This window comes from Brienomyrus brachyistius, chromosome 5 (assembly GCF_023856365.1).
Source record: "Brienomyrus brachyistius isolate T26 chromosome 5, BBRACH_0.4, whole genome shotgun sequence".
Taxonomy (NCBI): domain Eukaryota; kingdom Metazoa; phylum Chordata; class Actinopteri; order Osteoglossiformes; family Mormyridae; genus Brienomyrus; species Brienomyrus brachyistius.
The window spans coordinates 19,699,593-19,716,392 of NC_064537.1; the positions used below are offsets into that span (position 1 = coordinate 19,699,593).

At 38.5% G+C, this 16,800-nt stretch overlaps 2 protein-coding genes across 5 annotated transcripts; both read left to right on the forward strand.

Moving 5' to 3' along the window:
- The first annotated feature begins 2,304 nt into the window (after window positions 1-2,304).
- LOC125742705 (parvalbumin beta-like) lies at window positions 2,305-4,685 on the forward strand. The gene is made up of 5 exons (XM_049014953.1): window positions 2,305-2,434; window positions 2,991-3,057; window positions 3,427-3,559; window positions 3,936-4,045; window positions 4,228-4,685. Exons 2-5 carry the CDS (start codon window positions 2,997-2,999, stop codon window positions 4,251-4,253), a joined length of 330 nt encoding a protein of 109 aa, XP_048870910.1. The 5' UTR covers window positions 2,305-2,434; window positions 2,991-2,996; the 3' UTR covers window positions 4,254-4,685.
- A 5,658-nt stretch (window positions 4,686-10,343) lies between these two features.
- On the forward strand, window positions 10,344-13,594 carry pvalb9 (parvalbumin 9). 4 transcript variants are annotated; one of them, XM_049015734.1, is made up of 5 exons: window positions 10,344-10,482; window positions 11,342-11,409; window positions 11,804-11,936; window positions 12,354-12,463; window positions 13,357-13,594. In XM_049015734.1, exons 2-5 carry the CDS (start codon window positions 11,349-11,351, stop codon window positions 13,380-13,382), a joined length of 330 nt encoding a protein of 109 aa, XP_048871691.1. In that variant the 5' UTR covers window positions 10,344-10,482; window positions 11,342-11,348; the 3' UTR covers window positions 13,383-13,594. The 4 variants fall into 4 exon arrangements, with proteins under 4 accessions (XP_048871691.1, XP_048871693.1, XP_048871690.1 ...); XM_049015736.1 differs by lacking the exon at window positions 10,344-10,482 and adding an exon at window positions 10,483-10,620; XM_049015733.1 differs by lacking the exon at window positions 10,344-10,482 and adding an exon at window positions 10,539-10,649.
- Window positions 13,595-16,800: the final 3,206 nt, after the last annotated feature.

Consider the following 16,800-nt stretch of genomic DNA (forward strand, 5'->3'; position numbering starts at 1 on the left):
ATACAGTAGAAGGTTGCCTGGAACCTGCCCTAGGACACAGACACAGGACACAAGGCAGGGGAACACCTGGAAGGGATGCCTGTCCATCACTGAGCATCATTCACACGCCCACACAATGCATAATAAACTGTGCGCAATTTAGAGACTCTAATTCACAAAAGGATCTTTACAGGAAAGTGTACGACGATTATATCTAGTCTACTGTAATGATAACAACTATTGCATAAAACCGATAAACACTATAACGTCCTTCGCAAAAGAATTTCATATTCAGTGTTGTGTCCTTGTTGAACAAGGATAACTAAGATTGAAGGATCCCCAACTATTGGGACAAATTCTATCAGAGACACAAAACAAAAGTTTACTGCAGTCTGAAAATATTCCAGTCGGGGGATTATAAAATTTGGCAACCAGGGTGATCCCCAGAAAATAAAGTTTGTCGACTGTGGGGGGGGGGGGGGGGGGGGGGGGTCAGGATTACTCGTTCAGTGGGTGACCAGTGCTCTGATTAGGCCTCCTTAATATTTCACATGAAGACATTATTCAACCGCAGCGAGTACAGACAATAGGCCTCTCTGTGGCGATGCATTGGAAATCTCTTCACTCTGCGCTTAATATTCCACGGCTTGGGAAAAAACGCAGAGGGGACTGAGGGTGCTGCCTCCTGCCGTCCGCTTTCTTTGCCAGCGGATGCATTGGCTGCTGGCCCGCTGGGATTTTTCATTTTACTAGAGTCGGGCAGCGATACCTCCTGCCATCGCTACGTCCCTCAAGATTGATTTTTTAAGAGTTTATTGTTGCGTTGGGATCAAATTAAACGTAGCTCTGACTTTATAAGCACATCGAAGAGTCGTTCAAAAATCCGCCAGGTAAACTAATAATTTTTAATGCATTTCGGAAATATTACACTGCTGTTTATAATGAATTAGACCTTTTATGCATAACTGTCTTTTACATCATAAAAAACGCTGCTGCTTAGCCTTCCAAAAATAACACTTCTCCTATTTCCTTTGTTCTTAAATGTCCCAAATTTTTGAGCAACACAACTCCACTTAATATTGCGGAATGGTACACACCTTAAGAACGGGATGCAGAAAGCGCTTTCTTCATAAAATATTATCACATTAAATTTTTATTGCCCCATGATTTTACAACGAATTATTTGTGTGTAACGTGGTAGCCTAAAAGTAACTTTTGCAATAAATGATTCTACAGACTGTCATAGTTTCTTGTCTATCATAAGACATCTATATTATTAAAGGTATTTTATTTTATTTAAACAGTCAGTAACAGGAAGGATGTCAGCCTTAGCCTGTGGCAGCACTCAGTGATGATGAAGTTGGTGTTAGTTTTCATAGCCTTCCTAAAAAGTAACAAAGTCGTAATGGAGTGTGTCATAATAAAGTAAACCATTCACTGCTACCACTTTGCATTTCTAAGTCGAAGCACTGTTCATAATAGCTGCGCATCATATAAGTGTAAGTTTCCACCTTCCACCTTGGACTTTGAGAACAGGGAGTCAAGTGATCAGCGTTTTGCCGAAACACATTTCCCCAAATCAATGAACAGCGTGTGCACCAATTCTACAGCATATGTACATCAATAACCAGTTTCGAGTTACACACTGCCTGTTTTCGCTGTCCCTTAACAAACTGAATTTTGCAATCGTTTCCCCATCCTGCTGATGGTTGAATATCTATAGCTGATAAATTATAATCACAAATAATCACAGTCAATATTAAGATAACACCCAATGTAACTAACAGAACACACACACACACACACACACTCACACATATATATAATTTGCTATAATTCGGTACATGTAATCAATTAAAATGCGTGCGCAGCATTCGGCTTTAATGGCGAAGAAACTATTCTGTATAAAGTAGGTTGATCCTTTGCCTTAATTTAATCGCTCACCGACTCATTTAAAGGAGAAACAAACGTGGTTAGAAAATGAACAAAGTTCAGATTGACTAAGTAACACGCTTCTTATTAACGTTTGTACCAGACGTGAAAATTGATTGACAGTAAGGACTGTTCGATTGTTTTTGCGTTTAATCTTTGAAGCGTTGTCAATGCGAATTACCTTACCGCAAGTTAGACTACAGGAACTTCGCTTTCTGTCGTATCAAACTCTGTATCGCAAGCAGCTGCCGTTTCATCTATATCAGCAACTTGTATTATTAGCATTGAAGGATATTAAGGACTTTTTCAAAGAGCCACCTTTTATGCATCTTCATTTATGTAGATATAAATAGATCAGTCACACTACTGGACACATTTTTCAACCAACCGCTTTGCATCTGGTGTCTATTACATTATGCCTCATTCGGGTCCGTGAGAAGTATATAAGGTCGACAGCGCGAACTGTAACATCACTGCAGTTCGACTCATCTTTTTGAATCCATCCTAGCTTCATCCAACAAAGGTGAGTTTCCTTACAGAAGAAAAAACCTTGAAACAAGTTTGCGAACTACTAGTTTTGCAGAGATTTTTTTACAAGGACTTTTAATTGTTCTACAATGTAGCAGCACAAGAAGACAACCAGCTAAAAACGAACTTATATCCTATATTCTTCTCTAATAATTTGTGGCTTTGGACTATCCAGGGGAACAGAGATGGATATACATTGCCAGTGACGTAATTTTTCACCGATTCTGGATTCTACTGCGTTTTGATACGCAGTCAGCAGGAGATCTGGAATATAAATATTAAATTAGGCAAATCATATGATTCATTATTGATATTAAGTTGTCTACAAGAGGAAAATGTATTTCCTTGGTTCTGAAATAATGACTGAGACTGGGATCAGCTGGGGTCAAACAAATGTAACTGAGCCTTGTATAAAGTTTCATTGTGCAATGATCTCCACGATTATATAGGTTACATACCGAGGCCTGAGAAACAAATCAGTTCTGACATTATATGATGAACTCTGTGATTTAAAACTCAAATTAACTTGATAATCTTATTCTTCCTTACAGCTACAAATGGCATTCGCCGGTATTCTGAATGATGCTGATATCACTGCAGCACTGCAGGCTTGCCAAGGTAATACGACCAAAGGCTAGATTACTGCACAAAACTGCAAGCCAAGTGGTGTAACAAGACTGTTAATAACTACATCAATCCCAGTATTTAACACAACTGAGTACAAATATATGTTTTTTAACCTCTGAAACATGTACTCATAATACTGTAACAGAATGATAATGTTTGCTGTAATACATCTGGCAATATAAATAAGGATTACCTCATTCAGTCTGTCTACAGTTTAGTAACAAAAATACTCTGACAGTAATAAAGCTTTGGTACACATTTGTGCGAACACTATTACTGATTAATAGGTGGGCACGAGCATTATGTGACAATGTGAATTTTTCTTTGATCATGACAGTAATATAAATATGTGCTTTCCAGCTGCTGACAGTTTCAACCACAAGTCCTTCTTCGAAAAGGTTGGCCTGAGCGGCAAGTCTGCCGATGACGTCAAGAAGGCCTTTGCTGTCATTGATCAGGACAAGAGTGGCTTCATTGAGGAGGAGGAGCTGAAGTAAGGATCATACTTCAGAAGGGAGGAATATGGATTTCAATAATACGCACGTTTCATACTCTATATTCTATAATTAATGTATAATTTATGTATAATGTATGTCCAACTTATGCATATTCCCTTCCCTCCACCTTCTCTGTCCCCCCATGTCTCAGTGTTGACATGATATGGTGAAAGCACCACTCTCTTTCATTTACGCATGTGCTTGTACATTGTGTTAATGACAAAAATTTAATTAAATTTAACTGAATTGAATTGAACTGAACTGAACTGAATTGAACTGAATTGAATTGAATTGAATTGAAATGAAACACTGACAGATACATCTTCCAGGAATTTGGCTATCCTTTTAAGAGTTTCTCTGCTTTCCTTCCAGACTGTTCCTACAGAACTTCTCTGCCGGTGCCAGAGTGCTCACTGACCCGGAGACCAAGACCTTCCTTAAAGCTGGGGACACTGACGGTGACGGCAAGATTGGAATTGATGGTAAGACAATTGATGCTCCTTCAAATAAATTGTTGCTTTTGAATAATTTCTACACATGATGCAAATAATTGGACGGAATCTTTAGCATTTATAGATGCGCACCTGTTTATTATTTGTCTGTTTGATCTTAACCACCATTACCTGATGTACTAACCCAGGTATTCTTCTCATCGTTTTTTCAGAGTTCACTGCTTTGGTTAAGTCATAAATAAGAACTGACCAACACCTAATACCTTGAAGGAACAACATTGCCTAAAACCTCCCCTTTCATCTACATATGAATATAATTATGAATTTTTATACATTTGTCTGTGAGATGCCTATGGTTTCCTCCCATGCAACACTCTGTCCAAAGTAAAGATTGTAAATGTAATGCGGTTATGTCCCATGTCTTAAATATGAATATTGCTTTCTGTAAAATCTATGATGCACTTTTCAGGAATGGACAATAAGAAAAGAACACATATTCTTTTCCAATACATCGTGTTCCTGTAATCATTTTATTTGTTCATTCATGTTAAGAATCAGTTATATATAAGTAGGTGTTTGATATATATGTATCTTTACATATGGACATATTATCAGTGTTGTCACCATGTAACAAATAAGGGTAATTATATTAAAGAACCATCTTATAAGACTTAAAGTATTTTAACTATATTGCCTCCAAGTGGTTCATCTAATAAAGACAGACATACAGCCCACATTGTGAGTTTTAAACGTCAAACGTCAGACTCGGAAACTGCGATCTTTACTGCACCAGTCTGCTGCCTTGGCCAAGTGGGATATCTCAGCTGTCTGCTGCAGAGTGCTTCAGCGAGATCTTTCAGCTGCCGCCAGATGATGGCCTCTTGTACTGAGATATGTAGCACTGCTCCAGTTACACTGGGCCTCCTGAATGGCACTGTGGGTATAGCAGACAGGTGTGGGATGAACTCAAGGTGTGGAAAATGAATGTCACCAAAGGAAAAATGGTGCAATGGAGACCCGTAATAGCTGTGAAGGTAATATTTATAAAATAATTAGGTGAGTTAGAAATGATCGACCATGTCTTGATTGCATGTGAACTTTTACAAACACTATCAACAGGTAGCTTTTCCTTCTTTTATTTACATATGCAAATGCTAGTTGCAGTTCTTGATAGCCTCAAATTTATTTTATTGTGATTTGTTAATTTCAGGATCTTGTCATCAGAGATAAGTCTAAAACTTGATTTTAATCAGCAGAATTGGAAATTAAAAAGCACATAGGTGTTATTAATATATGCCATTTATCTTCAACATATTTTATGCATAATTATTTGACAGCAAATCCATCTGACCCCACAGTCCTGACCAGGATAAGTGATTGGAACATGAGCCGATGGATGTATGTATGGAGGGATGGATGGATGGATGGATGGATGGATGGATGGATATCCACTTGGCAGGATGGCATGGTCAGTGGGTAGTACTCTAGCCTCATACCTATAGAGTGCGGCACTGAAATCTCTCCCCCACTCTGTGCTCTGTGGAGTTTGTATTTTCTTCCCGGCGTCATAAAAGTTTCCCCCTGTACTCCAAAGATGTGTCATTAGGCGAATTGGCATTTCTAAAGTGTATGTGCGTTTGTGCTTATATATATTTGCCCTGAATTTGAGTGGCATCCCACCCCGGATGGAACCCAGCCCTGTGCCCTGTACCAACTGGGATACACTCCCCATGACCCTGACTAGGATAAGTGATTGGAAGATGGATGGATATCATCTTGGCATCCAAGTCAAGTCAAGTGGGAAATACTGTTATACCATCAGTGGTGTCTTAATGGTTAGGGAAGTGCACTTGTAATTGAAAGATTGCAGGTTTGAATCTCCAACCTGCAAGACACCACTGAGGTACCCTGAGCAACGTACCACCCCCAAGCACTGCTCCCTGGGTGCTTACATTGGTAATGCAACCTGTATTTAAATAATAAGTAATACAGCAATCTGAAGGGGGGGTTGGGCCCTGAGTACAAAAAATAAGAATTTATATTTCAATTATATATATCAGGAAACATTGTATTTCTGTTCTGCAAATTCTACCATTTTGTCAGGGAGCCCAGAATTTTTAGCAGCATGACAATGTACAATAAGTACAGTAGCAATAAGGGCATAATTAATAATAAGTGAGAGTGACCAGGGCTATTCCGGGGACAGGGGGGGGTTAGGGATGGGTGAGGGGTAAGGTGGGCAGCAGGGTATTTAGTGTCCTGACAACCTTGGAGAAGTAGATGTTGCTGGATTGGAGGCCCCTGTACCTTCTGCCAGACAGGAGCAGGACAAACAGTCCATGGGAAGAGTGGGAAGGGGCTTCTGTAATGCTGACGGCTTTGCAGGCGTGATGCTGCTGGGAAACGTCCCGATGCAGATGACAGGGGTACGGACGAGTTCCACTCACAAAGTCTTTAAGTTTAATTTGTCGGTAAGTCGGAAAAATAGTAATATACAGACGCTCCTCTACTTACGAACTTTCAACTTTCAGACATACGAACGAAGAGGACTGTAAATCCAAATTGTGTTCCCTGGGCTCTCGTTTCCTGTCCGCTACATCAATATATTTTTCTGCGCTCCAGTTCCTCATAGTACGGCTTCTGGCCGCTACTCCCGCCGCGCAGCAGCGTAGCGTGCGTACTCCCAGCATCCTAGTTCTTAGTACTTGCGTGTACCCTTAAAACGATGTTGAATAACGACTTACGAACATTTCAAGTTACGAACGGCCGTTCGGAACGTATCTCATTCGTAAGTAGAGGAGCGTCTGTAGTACATAATATAAATAAGCAATAATAGTAATAATCAAAGTAACTACATACGGTTGCATAGGCGCATGTCAAGCCGACGAACCGCTGAAGCTGCGCAATGTTTTCATGAGGATCACAAAGTAGTGCGTGACACATTGTATTTAACCCGAATTTTTAACTTAATAGGCTTTACGGCAATCCGCTCTTAAGGTGTTGTTCGGAAGACGGATATCCTGCCTGTATTTCAATTTCCCTTTCAATTTTCTTTTTATGGAAATATTTAAACTGTTTCATTTGTTTAATTGTTTCACTGAATTAAATATACTTAATCGTCATCTTGCTGATTTCATTTATGTTAGCTAACTGATCTGCTGTATTACTAATGTCGTTAATTGCATGTGTTTCAATATTAGTTGTCTAAAAGCTGTCTGTGTATCCATATATTTTAGTGGGTCTGCTTCCAATTTGGGTTAATTGTGAAAAGGAACGCCGGAAAGACGGACTATTGAAATGACTGTTATTTCGAGATTAAACCGCTAGATGGAGTCTGACGCCGTATTCTTGTGTTCTCAAACAAGCAATGAACTGTACAGCTGTATGACATAACAGAGTTACAGCAATGAGAGAATGGGATTGTAAAACTTAACTATTTAAATGAAGCAGGAACTTAATTGAGAATCCAATTATTGTAAAATACTTTATTTCAGACATAATTTATTAAAATAAAAGTTCGAAAAAACTTTAATAATACTTGAAAATTGTTCACAGTACTCGGTCCCGGGGCCTCTTAACAGAAATTTCTGTGCTTCTCTAGACATATAGTACACTGCCGAAATGCTGCCATGCCTGATTTTGTGAATGAATCTCTTCCATTTTTGGCTCCCAATGTAGAGATGGACAGCATGGTGCTCTCTATTCAGGACAGTTTGGTTCATCTGCAGGCACCAGGGTAATACCAAATGTACCCGTACTAGTTGTACAGTCTCTTTTGCTCCATGTATTGCTGTAAATCAAATGCACACTAGATCACAAATTGTCCTGTATTATAATTAAGCGGCATCATTGCTGTCTAATTAGCTGCCATCAAGTTGATGTTGACTCCTGAAGACCATAGAAACAGCAAATGTTCCTCCAGAATTTTTCTGTCTTCTGTCCAGGTCCTGACACTTCCTACAGGCACGTTCACGCTATATTCCGTCATCTTAGACCACAAAGTTTCACAAACCGTCTATTCCATTTAGCTTTATATTTAACCAAAAACAAACCATTAAAAAATTATTTTCAACAACATCATTTGTAAGGGCAAACTACTGCACTTGCTCTACCCTATGATATTAATGTATTGCATCGATCAGCACAGCGGTCATCAGATGCTTTTTATTTTTGCTAACACATAGACAGATAGTCAATGACAAAGGATGAAGGACAGGACACTTGTAAAGAAAACAGCAAATGAATAAATGATTGTATAGAAACAGTATCGGCAGTAAAGTATCAGTGTGATCAGTGACATCAGCTTCGGAGGGTAATACTCACCCATGGCTCCGGTGTCTCTTCCCTGTTCTTTCTTCTCTGCACTCTGCAGTCAGGCTGTGGTGCTTCATAAGAAAAGCCTTTTTACATGAATGTGTAAGGCAAGGAAATCCCAGTGCTGGCGTGATTTCAGGTAGTTTTTTTTTTCTCACAGTTTCTCCAGGTTTTTAGCTTTTTTGTTTTCTTGATTTTTCAAAAAAGCTAAAATATGAGTTCCAGAACTTAACTTGACTTTTCATTAATGGCTAGATTATATATTTATTCATGGATTTGAAAGATACAGCGAAGCCCATTGTGACACTCACATTGTGACATTCAGACCCTCGTGACATTATGCAGTCCAGTGAAAACAATCTTTTGAGGTTTGAGATTATTTTGTTACTTATCTTACTTATACTCATATAATTATATGATTATTAACCAAAATCACCATATCGGGTGGCTTTGAAATCAATATTCAAACTTAATCATTATAATAATTGCAAAAGCTATTTTTTAATTTTCTGTTTTTCTCGATATGTTAATCTTTTTTATTGTTGTTCAGCATTCCTGAATATACAATGAGCCTATTGTTCAGTTTTTGGGGAACATTTCTCACGTGTTCCGCAGTTCACTGATTTAAGACAATGCCACGTCTAAGTCCGACTTCTAAATAGGCAAGGTTTTCCTACAGCATTATACATTTTAGTCTCACCTTGAATTGCTATTACTCTGTGTTCATTAATTCTGATTATGATTAAGTGTGTCATGTGTTGATTTGGCTTGAATTTGAAGATTATTATCAGTTGTAATAACTTTTTCAGTGACAAACGAAAAATTAATTTGCAAACGAGCATAAACAGAGCTCCCTTAAACCGCATCCAGACAAATACTCAATAAGACATATGCTGTAGTTCATTAGAAATGAAGTCTGAAGTGGAAAAGGCCATACATTCTGTTTTTAGTGTCAAGATAAATGCTTTGTCATTGTTTTACTCAACTGATCTCAACCGGGTAAAGATGATGTACTGGTGTTTTTTTTAGCTTAATATGAAACCTCATGATGTTCAATAAACTACATCTGCCGTGTGACCCTGTGTTGGATGAGCAGTTAAAGGATGGATGGATGGATGGATGAATGGATGGACAGACAGACGGATGGATGAATGGGTGCTCATATATAATTGTAATATGGACATTTTCAACAAATATTATCATAAAACAGAGATGAAAGCATCACATCAATGACTACAGTAACGTGCTTCTATAGATTCATTCATTGTGGAAGGACTGTCATTTTCATACACTTACTGAAGAAAAAATATATTTTATAATTTTCCTATAAGACATGCATGAGCAATCATTTGGCCGTGACCGTTCAAGCTTGAATCAAGCTAATCAACAGGCAGATTCATGCATAAAGTACTGAATATAATTTTCCTTAACACTATCTGCCTTTTTCTGCTACGACTGGTAACTCATGACAATTAAATTCTCAATTCTATTTTAAGTGACATTGTAGAGAGGGTTCTTTTGTTTAATTTCTTTATGTAGATGGTGTATTTTTCTTTTGTGTTTATTAAATGCTTATTAAAACAGGCCTACAGTTTTATCGTCATATTTCATTGCACTAACATGCGAAGCTGGGGATACATTCAGAGAGGCATCTGTTGTAAATTGCTCCTTACAAAACAATGCAGCATTAAAATACGTATGTGCTTAAAAGAGCTAAATAAACCCAATGTAACATATTAAATGAATCTGAACTGAAAATAAGAATGAGTAGCCTGGCACTGGCGAAATGCAGGTGCTGCAAATAGGCTATTTATGAATTAAATAAAAAGTGCGAATCACGGTGCGTAGCGTCGCAGTGTGGGGTCAGGGAAAGAGGGAAAGTACTTGTTACTTAATGTGCCACACACAAGGGCATTACAGGTGCCCGTAACCTGCGCACGGTTACGGGAATATAAATAGTAAAGGTTAATTAGTTAGGTAAGAAATTCGAGAGGGGCCCGGCTATTAGAATTCGATACTCTGACAGGTAATTCAAGTATTACTCATTGTCTGTGCAATCGGGGAACATATAAATTCACTTTGACACTCCAGTGACAGCACATTGCCTTACTTCTTCTACCTGCATCACCATCTGAGCGGAGCTACCCTAAGCTGTAAGTAACCGGTGTGCAGTAATATACATTGGCTGCATAGGATACCTGAGGTCCACTGCAGGCTCGCACCTAGAGGATTTACTCGGAACGCTTGCATGCAGAAGCCCCTGTGGATTGTACTTTTGCAGGGAACGCTCGGTAATTGTAGTCTTTGGAGTTATCTTAATGCAAGTGAGATCTTTATATATCTTTATATCTTGTCTTTGATTTTGAAACATTTTTTCCCCCACTGGTATTTGGAAGGGACTTCGGTGAGAGTACCGCTGCGCTTTTACTGATAGCTGCTTGCTGTTGTGTTTCTGGTAGCGTTTTCTATGAAGTGTAGAGGTTCGTGTTTGTATTTTAGTGGCGCTCCAGCATAACGGAAAACTTCGCGGTTTGACGTGTACGTTATTGATATTGTTTCAGTTGTAAGAAGCGAGGAAGGTCATTTTAATATGAATTAGACAGAGACAGTGCTAGGTACTTCGGTAACGAATGTAAATTGTGAAGGCAGAAAAGCCGAATTGTTAGTGCTAGAATGCTTCAGTCCACACAGTAATAGAAAAATAAGGAACTAAGCGCGATATGGTATGTTAATCTGTTGTACCTATACGTTATCTGTTAGTACTAGTAGTAGCTAGAAGTAGCAATAATGTCTTCATTATATTATTCAATATATAGTAATTTATAGTGTAAAATTAGGTATTCCAGATATACGAAACATTGACAACGATTTACATGAAAAAAAAGCATTTTGCTATAATTATGTCTATCCACAAATGATAAGAACTTTTAGATTACAGCATATCCTATGACTGGTAAAAAAGAACATTGATGCGTAGACTGCTGATAATTTACACTGCTGTGTCTCCGACAGGAGAAATATGTCACTCACTTCCATCCTTTCTGCTGATGCCATTGATAATGCCATCAAGGACTGTCAAGGTTGGTCTTCCATAAGGAATTATTATCATGAAAGCAGAAATTTTGACTGACCAGGAAGGAATAGGCCAAAAAACTGTAAAAGACAGTGACAGTCACAGTGACAGTGACAGTGGACTCAGCATAGACTGAGGTGTGGGATAATCGAAAGCGTACAAGTCCCTTTGGAAATGTGAATGCAAGGGCAGTAATAACAATTAACCAATAGCCACTCGGGATCTGACACCAAATTGGTCATACATAAAACCTCAGTACTTCATGCAGTACTGTCTTCATTTTGTAACATTTTTACCATATACATACATTTCTCCAGTTTAACCAAAATCTGTGTACTGTATATTGTGTAATACGTGTAACCTCCCTGACTTACTTGCATCCTATCTTATCCTCTTCACAGCTCCAGACTCCTTCTGTTACAAGAAGTTTTTCCAGCTCTGTGGCTTGAGCTCAAAAACCCCCCAGGAAGTGAAAGATGTTTTCCGTTGCATTGACGATGATGACAGCGGTTTCATTGAGGATGAAGAGCTCAAGTCAGTAAACCATTATATTATAATCTATTTTGTATGATCCAGATTATGGTATTTATTCACACAACACATTGGACCAGCAACTTTCTGAACGTGTTACTTAATAATTAGAAATCACATGAATGTTAAATTTAATTAAATCTTGCACATGAGGTTTATAGTATTATGTTTCAAGTTCGAAAGCTCTGACTGGGGACATAAGGCTGTCTTGAGGCCCCATTTTCAGAATTAATTTTGGTAAGTTGTCCTTCAAGAAACTTAAAGCGCTCAAGGGCCCCCAAAGACAGCCCTTTTACCAATTTATTTGAAATGTTCGTTAGAATTTACTTATCAGTTCTTGGTGATGTCTTGCAATGCCAGCCCAGCAAGCAGCAAATGACAAAATATTATTTTTGATGTTATTTTGTGTCCGCATATTAGGTTCTTCCTTCAGAAATTCAACCCTAGTGCTCGCCTGCTGACCGAGAAAGAAACTCAGACTATACTGAATGCCTGCGATGATGATGGCGATGGGAAGATTGGTGTAGATGGTGAGAGAGCCTGAGTGGAAGTCATAGAGATGGAATATTGCACAAACACATTCTGTAGGCACATATACACCATTGACTTTACCCTGACAAAGTCAGTGTTTTCCAGTCCGGTCCTCGGGGATCCGCAGGCAGTCCAAGTTGCTGGGAGCTGGGAGGGAGCAAAAACGTGGGCTGTCTGTGGGTCACCGAGGACCAGGTTGGGAAACACGAACGTCTGTAAGTAAGCAAAGATGCTTGGTGTTGACATTTCAACAAAGTCTAATCCTGTTATATTTTCATTTCATTTCCCTCCCAGATAAGAAAACCACGATAATCTGAAACACTACATTTTAGCAACAAAACAAAAAGGAGCACAACACATAGAAATGCCACACATATGGGTGTCCAAAGCCTTGAGCACTCAACTGCAGTTTTCCATTACTAGCGATATCTATTATATAACATCAATAATGCTACAGAGTGATACCAGCACTCTGTATTTTCAATATCTAAACTGATAAGTTTACAAACTAGAAAATAAAATAGTAGCTAGCACATGCTCTTTTTGTATTAATAGTTCAGTTTGTGTTAAAGCCGACGTCATTATTTTTTCCCATAATAACCAAACAAATCAGTATTAGAATGATAACCTGCATGGAAGCAGAATCCTTAATTGCACATTTTTTCAGAGTTTCGCCATATGCATTTCCTGCGTCAGAGTCAGAATTCATTTGTGTGTGGCCCATTATCACAGATACAATGCAGTCAAAGGCAAATTACAATAGTCTCAATTGAATTTGATAGCACAGTTTTTAATTCTCTTTGTAGGTAGATTATTATGTTGTTGTCTGATGGATTACGACAAGGTTCAGTGGTGGAGGATTAATGGTTATATGTCTGTTGGGCTGTTTCAGAGTTCCAGGCCTTGGTTCTGTCTTGAATTCCCAGCGAGGGCCCTCTTCTGATCATGGAGGATCATTTATCTGCTCTGAAATTATTTCTGCCTTCTGCTCAGTACCGTTGTGTTTTCAGACCTTCCTCCATGCTCATGCTGAATCATTTTTATTTGCCTTTTGAATACTCAGATGACTCTCATGTAGTGATGAAATGAATAAGCAAAGCAATAAATGAATAAATATATTTTAATTCTGACTCTTGGTGGTGTCTTTACTATAGGAGTATGTTGGACTCCATTTGTATTAATAGTTCAGTTTGTGTTAAAGCCGACGTTATTATTTTTTTCCCATAATAACCAAACAAATCAGTATTAGAATGATAACCTGCATGGAAGCAGAATCCTTAATTGCACATTTTTTCAGAGTTTCGCCATATGCATTTCCTGCGTCAGAGTCAGAATTCATTTGTACAAGAAATGCTAACATTCTGTATATCCTCTATGCTGATTTAGAAGTAGTTTTAGAGTAAAATATTTTGTTTATGACCGATCTGAAAGTACCCTTTATTTTTCAATTAAATTCTTTTTATTAGCACTTAAGTGCTAAATATAGTTGAATTATTATATCCACTACATTTTAGCACAAGAACAGAATGTACACAATGCAAGATTAATACTTGTGACATGTACAAGTTGTACAACATCTACCATAGAGGTAAATTACAAAGGGAAATATAGTACAGTACACTATAGTACATTACAGTATATTATACAATCAGCTATCACTTTAAAGTGCTTTCCCCACTTGATATTACCCTTAAAAATGTTGGGATAATTCAGTTTGAACATGAATATTCAAAGATGTAAGCCATATACAACATCTACCATATACAACATGCACCATATAAAACATGCACCATATAAAACATGCACCATACTGTATAGTGAAATGCATTTGCTTCCTGCTCCATAGATCGTGTTCAAAAGGAATGATCTAACACAAAAAAAGAATAAATAAATGACAATTAAATAAGACAATAAAATATATATAAGATCAATAACGATAAATATGTTAATGCCTGCGCTGATGAAATACAAGACATGCCATAAAGTGGTCAAATCCCCAAAACAGTGACGTGACAGTATAAAGCATGCAAATAGGCATGTTAACCAATACCAAGTGCTCTTTCAGTGTATGGGCAGCCTGAGGCAGGGGTGATGGCGGCGGGGGGGGGGGGGCACGGGTACCCAAGCAGATTCAAGGGGCCCGGCACTTTATACGGTTCTCTTATATATAAAAAAAAATCTAATTTATACATTTTTGGAACATAATACATCCACTTTTCAGAATTTACCATGATGCACTACCTCCACCCGGCAAATTCTATCATGGAATCTGTATTTCTTCACGCTGGCTAGTTGGCCTTCAGCCCTCCCCAGCAGCCGTTATCACAGTAGCACCTCCATAACTGCAGCGGAGAGAAAAGGCCATTGCTGGGGTGGGTTAAATCTTTTATTACCCTGTCTGCTTTGTCGCAGCACCGCCTCCTGCAGGTGTGCTGCAGGTCCTGCAGGTGTGCTAAACACACCACCCTGAACAGGACCATGCTGTTCTGCTTGGTGCAGCTCCAGAACCAGGTGTTGATGTTCTCAGTCAGGGAACTTTCCACACTGCAGGTGTAAAATGTCTTGAGTGTAATACTAGAATTGAAAATCATCAGGAATAATTTTGATGAGCCTAGATGTAAAAATCATGCAGTCAGTATAGAAAGTTTAAATTCAATTATTTCTTTTTTTCCCACCCAATACCACCTGGTGACCTGGTTTCAGTTGTGGGTTTAAAACCATCATTATATATTGAGAATAAGCCTGAGAGAAGAAATAAGATCTCTGTACTCATTTACTGTATTTACAGCTGTATTGTGTTTGCAGTCAGGGTGTGTCATCATTCACTTGATTGTGTTGAAGAGGAAAACACTGTTCTTTGCAGTGAAGTGTAATATAAGACTGCATTTTCTATAGGTGCGATAATTAGCTTCCTGTAAAGAGTAAGTAGGGAAAGCTGAGTCCATCAGTACCAGTGATATGTGATTATTACACGGATAAAAGGACATTTCAAGCGTCACCACTGAGAAAAATCACACAGAAAACTTCAGGCTCTCAAGCAGCCTCATTGAACCCGCCTTTGTAAAGCAGGGCAGTGTGGACTGAGTCACGGCCAAGAATGGTTAGTGTCACAAGCCAGCCGTAACCAGGATTCTGCTTCATTGAGGAAGGCAGAATTAAACCAGGCTGGGCTGCTTGCCTGGCTTCTGCATCAGCGTAGTGTCAGATTTGTCAGTGTTTTGACAGAGAGAACGACGTGTGACCTGGAAGTTAAAGGGCAAATCAACTAGATGAGTCTAGGCAGGTGTGAGTTTCTGAGGATATAGTGAAAATGATAAAAAAAAAAACATTTCAGAAAATTTTGATACAGAGCTAACATAATGTACATGTAATCTTTAGTTTAGCTTTTCTTTAGTTCTATGTTTTCCTAACAAATGTTCCTTATTTTCCTGTAACCCTTTATTTCAGATTAAAAATGGTCCTTCACTCTGAAAATGAAATGTAACCCAACAGAATTTGTGGCCTGCATTCATGTCTATATATAAATATTTCTGCTTTCAAATGTGCATCTATTTGTGTCTGAACAATTAAATCATGCTCTCTTTTGGTGTCTGGTAAGGTATAAAAGAGGGAATAACAGATAAAAAATAGAGCTTAGGAAAAATTAAGAGACTGTTCTATATTTTTTCAAAGTCTGCATTTTAAAATCCTGGTTTAATCCTGGTTCTGCTGGCAGAGGCTACACTGCGAGTCAGGCTGCTTCCAGGCTCAAAGTTTCTGAGACAGCAGTACACAAGAAGAAGGTGAAGCAGGAGACACTGGGAATGACCAGAAAACAGCCTGGTAGAAGGCAGATGCAACTTTCTCATGCCAGAGACGACCGTCCACTTATCCGGCAGTGCTGCATAAATCGGAAGATGACCTCATGTGACCTTCAAAAAGAATGGGAAACATTAAGTGCAGCTGTGAAGTGCACTGCTAAGAAAATTCATTACAGGGTCCTAGAAGCAGGACCGAAGAACCATCAAACAAGGAAGAAGTCCTTCATCAATGAGAAACAGAGAAGAACCAGGCTGCAGTTTGCAAAAAAAAAAAGTATATTGAACAAATTTTGCAGTGGTCTCTTAATATTTCCAGAACTGTAGGCTTTTTGTTTTCATTGCACTGTATTCTTGATAAGCCAGACATTTTTTTTCAATAATAAATCTATATTCATCTTGCCAGACATTTTAGACAGTTTCTGATGTCCATAAATGCACACACAAACAGAAACAAAAATAAAATGCATTCACATCTGGCACTGAAATCCTGGCACAGTAAAGCGGAACATTAAGCTAAATTTGGATGAAGATATTCA

Bases quoted from the DNA above. Each gene is read 5' to 3' on its own strand.
- LOC125742705 (XM_049014953.1), top strand. From the start codon at position 2,997: ATGGCATTCGCCGGTATTCTGAATGATGCTGATATCACTGCAGCACTG. The intron at 3,058-3,426 runs GTAATACGACCA...TGTGCTTTCCAG, and splicing joins AGCACTGCAGGCTTGCCAAG to CTGCTGACAGTTTCAACCAC. The intron at 4,046-4,227 runs GTAAGACAATTG...TCGTTTTTTCAG, and splicing joins CGGCAAGATTGGAATTGATG to AGTTCACTGCTTTGGTTAAG.
- pvalb9 (XM_049015733.1), top strand. The intron at 11,937-12,353 runs GTCAGTAAACCA...TCCGCATATTAG, and splicing joins ATTGAGGATGAAGAGCTCAA to GTTCTTCCTTCAGAAATTCA. The intron at 12,464-13,356 runs GTGAGAGAGCCT...GGGCTGTTTCAG, and splicing joins TGGGAAGATTGGTGTAGATG to AGTTCCAGGCCTTGGTTCTG.